This window comes from Myotis lucifugus, unplaced genomic scaffold, assembly GCF_000147115.1.
Source record: "Myotis lucifugus unplaced genomic scaffold, Myoluc2.0 scaffold_45, whole genome shotgun sequence".
NCBI classification, from domain to species: domain Eukaryota; kingdom Metazoa; phylum Chordata; class Mammalia; order Chiroptera; family Vespertilionidae; genus Myotis; species Myotis lucifugus.
Genome location: NW_005871093.1, coordinates 4,838,808 through 4,848,932, shown reverse-complemented (window position 1 = coordinate 4,848,932; position 10,125 = coordinate 4,838,808). Strand labels below are relative to the sequence as shown.

At 48.1% G+C, this 10,125-nt stretch overlaps 1 protein-coding gene across 1 annotated transcript in view; it reads left to right on the top strand.

Annotated features, from left to right (window-relative positions):
* The first annotated feature begins 232 nt into the window (after positions 1 to 232).
* NCF1 (neutrophil cytosolic factor 1) overlaps positions 233 to 10,125 on the top strand; it is a 17,720-nt gene continuing 7,827 nt past the window's right edge. The window contains exons 1-2 of the mRNA XM_023753413.1: positions 233 to 337; positions 8,993 to 9,171. Coding sequence (XP_023609181.1) covers positions 266 to 337; positions 8,993 to 9,171 — 251 coding nt within the window. The 5' untranslated portion in view covers positions 233 to 265. The remainder of the gene's footprint in view (positions 338 to 8,992; positions 9,172 to 10,125) is intronic.

Genomic DNA, 10,125 nt, shown 5'->3' with positions numbered 1-10,125 from the left:
TGAGGGAGTCCCCACCTGTGAGGCCTTGCGGGCCACGGGAAGTCAGGACGAGGACAGGCTTGTCCCCGCAACCAATGCGTGCGAGCGGCCGTCCGCGTCCCGCAGTGGGGGCCCGGGGAGACCCAGCCGATGAAAGAAGGAGGAAGCCCGTTCTGCGCCCTCCGCCCCTCCTGCCCCAGCCCGGCTGACAGGGGCCACTTCCTCCTTCCAGCCCATTTAAGGCCCAGCCCGGGGCGCCCGGGCCAGAGCGGCCGCGCAGCGCGCCATGGGGGACACCTTCATCCGCCACATCGCCCTCCTGGGCTTCGAGAAGCGCTACGTCCCCAGCCAGCACTACGTGAGCAGTGGATGGGGGGCGGGGGGCCCCGGACCGCGGGGGTGGCAGGGCGAGACCGCGGGCGAACGGCTCCCTGTCTCCGGGCCTCAGTCTGCCCGTCGGGGTCCGCAGTGGACGTGGGACCCTGAAAAGGATGCGCGCCCGAGCACCCGGCCCTGCCAGCCCACCTCACTCCGCGCCCCAGCCGAGTCCCCTCTCCACTCCCGTACCCTACCCGGCAGCCAGCCCGCGCTCAGGCCCAGGGCGTGCGCCCCCACCTCCGGGCAGCCCTCCCTGACCACCCCGGCTTTAGGGAGAGGTCCTCCCGGAGGGGGGCGGGCTCTCCATCCCCGCAGTCTCCCCGCAGCCGCGTGGGGACTTGGGGGAGTGTCTGTCCAGACATCACACCCCATATAGGGTCCCCAAGCCCAGAGGAAGGCCGGGGAAGATCTGCATTCTCTTTTCTCTGCTCCTCCTCTCCCTCTCCCCCTCCCTCTCTCCCTCCTTCCCTCCCTGGTCCCTTCTGTCTCTGAATATAAATTTCCTGAAACACTTGAGAGCTGAGTTGGAGCAGTTGTTTCATAACCTCCGAACACTGTGGTGTGTGTTGCTTAAAATCAGCGACTTTCTCTTACAGAGCCAGGGTGCAAATGTGTCAAAATGAGGAAATGAACATTGATAAACACTGTAATCCAACCCACACATCTTATTCAGATGTCACCTGTCCTCTGTGCTGTAAGACTGTTTCAGGTCCAGGATCCAATCCCAGATCACCGGTTCCAAGTCAGTTGTCCTGTCTCTTCAGCCCTCCTTCATCCGGGTCAGTCCGTCTTCCTTTGTCCTCTCGACTTGGCCGTTTTGAAGAGATGGGACCCGTTATTTTGTAGACTGTCCCTCGATTTGGGTGTGTCTGATACTTCACTCGATTCAGGTTATGCACAGATGGCGCTGGGTGATGCTGGGTTCTTCTCATCGATCCTACAGGTGGCAGGGGACTGTGACTGGTTCCCATATTGGCGGAGAGCATTGGGCACCAAGGCCTGGACAAGTCCTCCAAGTTCCTCTGCTGTACAGTTACTTTCCCCCACTTTGTTTTAAATAGACTAACCTGTGGGGAGATATTTGAAGATATGTGAATATCCCGTTCCTTATAGTAACTGATGGCTGAATCAGATGACTACAATGATTGCTACATGGTGATTTTTACACTCAATCATTCCTTCTGCATTTATCACTCAACATTTTCTGCAAGGGCCTTCCCTTCTCCTTTTATTTGTTTACTTCTGCCGATATGGATCCATGGATTCTGATTTTATTCAATGGATTGTAATCCATTACTATCATAATTTATTTTTATGCTCAGATTGTACCAGATTTGGTCAGTGGGAGCTCCTTCAAGCTGGCTTCTGTGCCTGCCATTCTTTGGGCACATTCTTACTTCTGGCACAAGATGGTCCAGGTTACTCTCCCAGGCCCAGCCCTGGACTCAGCCATGTTGCTAAGGACCCCTGATTCTTTTTAGTGGGAAGTGATATTAGAACCCAAGATCTGGAAGCTAGGTGTGCTCACTGCCACTGAGGTGTCATCGCTCGTGTCCTTCGAGTAGACAGACTGGGGAAAGCAGCCATTTCATTTCATTCTTGCCTTTCACCATTTTTTATTTGTAGCTCCTTTTTCTCACTGTGAGAAGCCTGGCTCCCAACAACATCCTTATATTTACTTCTTTGCTCAATTCAACAAAACACATCCACTTGTTTCAGAATTACTATGCCCATACCACTATTGCAATAAACCTACTAACCTATTAAGTCAAATGTAAGTTTTCTTTTTTAAAAAAATATATTTTAAAAATTGATTTTACAGAGAGGAAGGGAGAGAGATAGAAACATCAGTGATGAAAGAGAATCATTGATCTGCTGCATCCTTCATGTCCCACACTGGGGATGAAGCCCACAATCTGGGCATGTGCCCTGACCGGGAATCAAACTGTGACCTCCTGGTTCATAGGTTGGCGCTCAACCGCTAAGCCATGCCAGATGGGCAAGTTTTCTTTTTTTTAAATCCTCACCCTAGAATATTTTTTCCATTTTTTTTTTTTTTAGAGAGAGTGGACGGGAAGGAGGGTGGAGAGAGAGAGAGAGAGACAACAATTGGTTGCCTCCTTTGCAAGCCCCTACTGGGGTTAGGGATCAAACCTGCAACAAGGTACGTGCCCTTGAATGGGAATGGGATCCTTGACCCTTCAGTGCATGGGCCAATGCTCTAACTGCTGAGCCACCGGCCAGGGCAAATTTAAGTGGTTTTTTTGCAGTTCTTTTTTTTTAATATATATATTTTATTGATTTTTTACAGAGAGAAAGGGAGAGGGATAGAGAGTTAGAAACATCAATGAGAGAGAAACATCGATCAGCTGCCTCCTGCACACGCCCTACTGGGGATGTGCCCACAACCAAGGTACATGCCCTTGACCGGAATCAAACCTGGGACCCTTCAGTCCGCAGGCCAACGCTCTATCCACTGAGCCAAAGCGATCAGGGCCTAATGTATTCTTCATTTCAGTTATTGTATTCTTCATTTCGGGCTGGTTCCTTTTTGTGGTTTCTATCTTTGTTAAATTTCTCACTGAGTTCATCTATTCTTCTCCTCAGTTCACTGAGCATCCTTATAACCAGTGTTTTGAACTCTTTAGAATGTTTTGTCTCTGTCTCATTTAGTCCTTCTTCTGGGGTTTTGTCTGCGTTTTTCATTTGAAACACATTTCTCTGCTCGTTTTGGCTGTCTCTGTGTTTGTTTATATGAATTAGGTGAACCAGCAACCTCTCCTGGTCTCGAACGAGTGGCCTAGTGCAGGAACTTCCCTTTTGCAGAGTGTGTGAGCCAGGTGCACTTGGCAAGCCTGCTGGTGCTGAAACCTGGAGCTGGAGCACTTGTGGGCCTTAAGGGAGTCCTGGGGGCAAGCTCACTGGGGCCTGGAGCTGGAGCTGGAATGGGTCTGGGCCAAGGGAAGTCACTGGGGCAGGCTGCGGCAGGACTGCCTTGGCTGGCTTAGGCTTCATGTAGGCCCTGGGGAGAAGCTGAACCAGGGTCTGGAGCTGAACAGGAGCAAATGGGAGCCTCAGGGGCTGGAGCTGGTGGTCCGTGAGGTCTGAAAGCTTGGCGACTGCTGGTCCACAGCAAGTTCCGGGGCAAGCCACACCGGGCAGAAGTAGTAGCTGTGGCAGGTGTGAAGCTGAGGAGAGTCTGGAGGCAAGCAGTGCAGTGGGCCTGGGGTGCACTGGGATGGCCCTGGCCTACAGCTGGAGTGTCTGGATCAAGAAGTGGGGGCACACGGTGTGTGTCCGCACGGTGCTCCGCCTTTAATCTTTGAGCCTCCTGTGAGGTCGGACTGTGGTGGTCCCCTTTTACAGCTGAAGAAATAGAGGACCAGAGAGGTTAGGGGCTTTGCCCACTACCACACAGCAGATAAGGAGGGAGGGCCATGTGGGGTCCGCTGCTGGGCCGCCCACCCCCGCCCACCTGCTCCCCCCGCAGGCTGCAAGGGCAGTAACCCAGGCATCCCGTGGAAATCCTCTCCCCGACTCACAGGCAGGAAATCAAGGCTCAGAGAGGGGTGTCCAGGTGCTTCTCACCCGCACGGCTCTATTCCGGGCCCTCTTTTTTCTTGAACTTATTTTGTTAATGAGGTGAAATTCACATAATATAAATGTAATGATTTCAAGTGGAAAAAAAAAAAGAAGTGGGGCACAGCCCTGGCCAGTGTTTCTAAGTGGTTAGAGCGTTGGCCCACGCACTGCAGGGTTGTGGGTTCAATTCCAGGTCAAGGGCACGTACCTGGGTTGCAGGTTTGATCCCCATCCCTAGTCAGGGCCTGTGTGGGAGGCAACTAATCTTATGTCAATGTTTCTCTCTCTCTCTCCATCCCTCCTTCTCTCCCTTCCACTCTAAAAAGCAATGGGGAAAATATCCTCAGGTGAGGATTAACAAAACGAAAGAAAGAAGTGGGGACACACATGGTGCTCTGTTGCCCTCAACCTCAGAGAGAGTTTCTGCAGTTCCTCTCCCACTTGGCAAACGCTCTAGGGCAGCGGTTCTCAACCTTCTGGCCCTTTAAATACAGTTCTTCATGTAGTGACCCAACCATAACATTATTTTCGTTGCTACTTCATAACTGTAATGTTGCTACTGTTAGGAATCGTCATGTAAATATCTGATATGCAGGATGGTCTTAGGCGACCCCTGTGAAAGGGTGGTCGGACCGCCAAAGGGGTCGCGACCCACAGGTTGAGAACCGCTGCTCTAGGATTAGTGAATGGATTTCCTTCCTGTGTGGCCTGGGTATCCTTTAAACCAGCGGTCGCCAACCGGTGGTCTGCGGTCCTTTTGTTGAGGTCCAGAAGGTTGGCAGCCGCTGCTTTAAACTACCGTTTTTAAGCTGTACCTCCGGGTGGGCGCCCGCAGGCCGGTGTGCAGGGTGGGGTGCCCACCTGCCTGCACCCTGTGCTCCTCCCTGTTTCCGGGTGGTCTCTCTTGTTGGCGGTGCGGAAGCTCTTCAGTCAGCCCTCAGCTCTTCTGCAGGGGGAGCTGCTCTGTCTGTTGGTGTAAAGTTGATGTGTTCCTGGGAGGAGGCGAGCTCAGCGTTGTTATCTTGGAGCTGAAGCCCCTCCTTGTTGGTTTACTTTTATTTTTAAATATGTAAAATATTCACATGTGATCAGACATCAAAATGTTATAAAAATATGACCAAACACTCATTCTGGTTCATCTTTTCTGTATTTCTCTTTACAAAAATAAGTGGAACTATATGAAATTTTCTTATTGTTTCTTCCTTACGACCACAGATAACAAACCAGGTGACATATGTTCATCTTTCATTTTCCTATAACATCCTGGAGTTACCTCCAAATTCATTGCGTCTCTTGGGTATTTTTTTTTTCATCTTTAAATATCCCATTGTATGACTCTACCATTGTTTCTTCAAACAACCATTTAGATTGTTTTTCACTAATTTGCAATTACCTAGTCACCCTGCATTTATGTTGTTATGAGAGAAGCCAAACACCTCTTTATGTATTTAAGGGTCACATATATACACGTGTGTGACATGAATTGTCTGTTCATACCTTTTGCTTATTTTTCTATCAGATTTTTTTGGTCTTTTTTTCCTTCAAATTAAAAAAAATTCTTTATATATTGGAAATATTAACCCTTTATGTGCGATGTGTGTTTTTTTTTACAGTCAATTGATTTAGTTTTTTCAATTACAGTTGACATTCAGTATTATATGAGTTCAGGTGCACAGCATAGTGGCTAGACGTTTCTGTTGCGTATGGAGTGATGCCCTGAGAAGTCTAGTGCCCCCGACACCATACGTAGTTATGACAATATTACTGACCACACTCCCTGTGCTGTACTTTATATCCCTGAAGCTATGTAGTAACTGCCAACCTGCTGTCATCTTAAAGAGGCGCCCTGAGGAGAAACCCGAGAGACTGACAATTTACCTGAAAGCTGTTTCAGTTATTGCATCAGACGAAAATTCCTGCATTGGGTTAAATCTACTTCTTTTTTAACTTTACCCTTTGTGTGTGGGGTAGATCAGGAAAGTTGGATTGCGGAATTAACTACTGATAAAATAATTCTCCCCAACCCCGAATAAATAGGCGACCCCGTGAGACTTTGATAAAACTGTCAATTTTTAAAACGTTTCCCTTCTGTGATTTCCCCCAATCCTTGGAGCTGTTTCTATGGAAGTGTGATGGTGCTGAGTGGCAACTCACCTGCCCAGCTCACCTGCCCAGCTCACCTGCCAGCTCACCTGTCCAACTCACCTGCCCAAATCACCTGCCCAGCTCACCTGCCCAATTCACCTGCCCAACTCACCTGCCCAACTCACCTGCCCAATTCACCTGCCCAGCTCACCCGCCCAGCTCACCTGTCCAACTCACCTGCCCAATTCACCTGCCCAGCTCACCTGCCCAGCTCACCTGCCCAGCTCACCTGCCAGCTCACCTGCCCCTGCTGCATTTCCTGTGCTCTCTGGAGGAGAGTATTTATTCATTATATAATGTTGCCATAAAGAACAATGAAGATAAACTTCTGTGGTGTGTATTGCAAATATTTTCTCCCAGTTTACCATTTGCATTTTGGCATTGCTTATGGTTTCATACACAAAATTTGAAAGAATGTTAAGGTATTTGAAATAACAATCTTCTAGTGCCTTTTGGTTTTGAGTCCGTTAGAAAGTCTCGTCTACCAATGTTTCCTTCTTGTGTTACTGACTAAAGTTGGTGGGTCCTTTGCCCCAGCACACAGAAAGGCCAGACACTGAAACAGCAGGTTTTTCACAGACAAAAGGGAGTTTTATTCCTGAGGTAGACAGGTGAGGAGACAGGGAGTAAGCCCAAATCTGTCTCCCAAATAAAGATTTGAAGTAAATTTAAATTTAAAGAATTAGGGTGAGGAGGGGCTATGCATAGTCATCAGTTCTAATCCAGGGTCTGAATAGTGTGGGAACTAAGCCATCTAAGGTAAGGAGCGTGGAAGGGCAGGACAGAATGAGGTCATGTCAGCCCGGCAGAGTCTATTGGTTAGTCCTATACGTGTCCGTATTTGATCTAGACATCCCATCTTCCTGACTGACAAACCTCGAGCTTCTTCAAGGGTCAGGTAGCAGCCCAGCTGTTGTCGCTCAGTGGTCGAGCGTTGACCTATGAACCAGGTAGTCACAATCCGATTCCTGTCAGGCATATGCCTGGGTTGCAGACTTGATCCCCAGTGTAGGCATTCAGGAGCAACTGATCAATGATTCTCTCTCTCATCATTGATGTGTCTATCTCTCTCTTTCTCCCCCTCCCTTCCTCTCTGAAATCAATAAGAATATACATTTTTTTAAAAAAGAGTCAGATGGCCAACAAGGGTGCTGTTACCTGAGTTCCGAGGACTTGGTTCCGTGGTGCTCTACAGGTCTGCCGAGGGTCATTGGACTGCTAACTGCGCCTGCTCCAGCCTCTGGGACCAGCCTAGTCTGGTGGTCTCTGGAGGACTGTGAGGAGGCCTGGTGTTAATCTGCTGAAAAACATTACAAATAAACAGAGAGAGAAAAACTGTTACGGTCTGGTTTCGGTCTGAGGTCCTCGGGGGCCACCTGGTTTCAGTGTAGGGGGCCCGGGTTCGTTGCACTCACCTGGTTTCAATTTTTACATTTATGGCTCTGATCCACTTGGAGTTGATTTCTGCTGTGTGGTGTGGAAAACAAATCCAGTTTTCCCTTTTCCTAAAAGGCGTGTCGGTTGTCCCAACACCAATTTTGTAAAAATCCACCTTTACATCTGTGATTGGAATTGCCACTTTTTTCATATCCTAAATTTCCATATGTACTTGATCTATTTCTAGATTTTCTATTTTTATTGTTCATAGTACCACATTGCTGTTTTTTTGTTATTGTGATTAAAAAATATATATAATAAAATTTACCATTTCACCTTTTTGTTGTTGTTAATCCTCACTGAGGACATTTTCTCCATTGATTTTTAGAGAGAGTGGAAGAGTGGGAGGGAGAGAGAGCAGGCCTGGATCAAGTCTGCACCCCAGTAATTGACCAGTAATTGAACCTGTGACCCTTCAGTGCTCCAGCTAATGCTCTAACCAGTGGTCGGCAAACTGTGGCTCGCGAGCCACATACAGCTCTTTGGCCCCTTGAGTGTGGCTCTTCCTAAGCCTTAGGAGTACCCTAATTAAGTTAATAACAATGTACCTACCTATATAGTTTAAGTTTAAAAAATTTGGCTCTCAAAAGAAATTTCAATCGTTGTACTGTTGATATTTGGCTCTGTTGACTAATGAGTTTGCCGACCACTGCTTAGAAACACCACCCAGGGCCCATTTCCACCATTAAAAAAATATTTCTTTAATTGATTTTAGAGAGGAAGGGAGAGATAGAAACATCAATGATAAGAGAGAATCATTGATTAGATGTCTCCTGCACACCTCCCACTGGGGATCGAACCTGCAACCCGGGCATGTGCCCTGACTGGGAATCAAATTGTGACCTCCTGGTTCATATGTTGATGCTCAACCACTGAGCCACAGCAGCCAGGCTTAATTATTTTTTAAATAATGGCTTTATTGAGATATAATTTCCATGCTATACAGTGCACCTATGTAAAGCATACAGTGGTTTTTAGTACTAGTATGTGCATAGAGTTGCACAATCATTGCAATAATCAATTTTAGAAGATTTCCATCACCCTCCTCCCCCCCAAAAAGCCTGTACCTGCTAGTGGTTATTCTTCCCCCATACCTGGCAACCGCTAATCTACTTTCTGTCTTTATGGACTTGTCTATTCTGGACATTTTATGTACATGGAACAATACAATACCTTACTGGGTTCTTGTATTGTTTGAGCTCAGCGCTTTCTGTATCTTATCTCCTGAAACTCTCTCATACCAGCCCTATGGTGAGGTCCTACTTTTATCTCCAATGACAGGTGAGGAATTGGAGAGAGGCGATCATCTTGTCCTGGGTCTTAAAGCTGGAGAGTGGCAGCTCTGGGGTCCCTGAATTCAGTGTCTTTTCTATGGTCACGTTGCCCCACAGAGCGCTCTGTCCCCAGTCCTTCAGGCTTCACTTGGGGGCGATGCCTCCTTGGAAGCTGAACGAGGCCCTCCCACCCCCAGGTGTACATGTTCCTGGTGAAGTGGCAGGACCTGTCCGAGAAGCTGGTCTACCGGCGGTTCACCGAGATCTATGAGTTCCATGTGAGTACTCTCCTGGGGTCAGGGGGTCAGGGAGGGACAGCACACCCAGTCCCAGCTCTGCCTCTTGGGGAGGAGAGAGACCCAGGTGCTGCCTGGGAGCCGAGGCGCCCGGAGTCTGTCCTCACCAGCCCACAGTTAAGGGGGAATTTCTTAAACTTTAAGAAACATTTTACTTAATATATTTTTATTGTGGTAAAATGTGCATAACATAAATTTGCAATTTTAACCATTTAAGTACAGCTCGGTGGCATTAAGTATATTCACAATGTCATATGCTGATCATGACCATCCATCTCCAAAATGTCTTCATCTTCCCACACAGAAACTCTGTGCCCATTCCATTCTTTAGGGACATACTTGATATACACTGAGTGGCCAGATTATTATGACCACCCCATCAGTACAATGAAGTGAATTAGTTATGCAAATAATAATAATGATAATAACAAAACCTTGAGAGTATTTGCTTAGGAAGTTTTCAATATGCAGTATTTTTGGAAGTGTCAATGAAGTACTGATGGGGTGGTCATAATGATCTGGCTGGTCGTAATAAACTGGCCACTCAGTGTATGTAGGGTGAGAATGGGAATAGCACATGCAAAGGCCCTGGGGCAGGAGTGGGCCTGGCGTGTTCAAGGTTGGCTGGAGCACAGTGTACCAGGGGGAGCGTGGTGGCAGAAGGGGTGAGTGGGGTGGGCAGGGCCAGGTCTAGCAGGGCCTTGCAGACCAACATGAGGCCTTTGGCTTCCACTCTGAGGGAGCTGAGAGGCGGGTAGCGTTCTGAGCAGAGGAGGACAGGATCAACTTAGGTTTTTTTTTTTTTTTATATATATATTTTTTATTGAATTTTTACAGAGAAGAAGGGAGAGGGATAGAGAGTTAGAAACATCGATGAGAGAGATCGATCAGCTGCCTCCTGCACAGCCCCTAGTAGGGATGTGCCCGCAACCAAGGTACATGCCCTTGACCGGAATCGAACCTGGGACCCTTGAGTCCGCAGGCCGACGCTCTATCCACTGAGCCAAACCGGGTTCGGCCCAACTTAGGTTTTA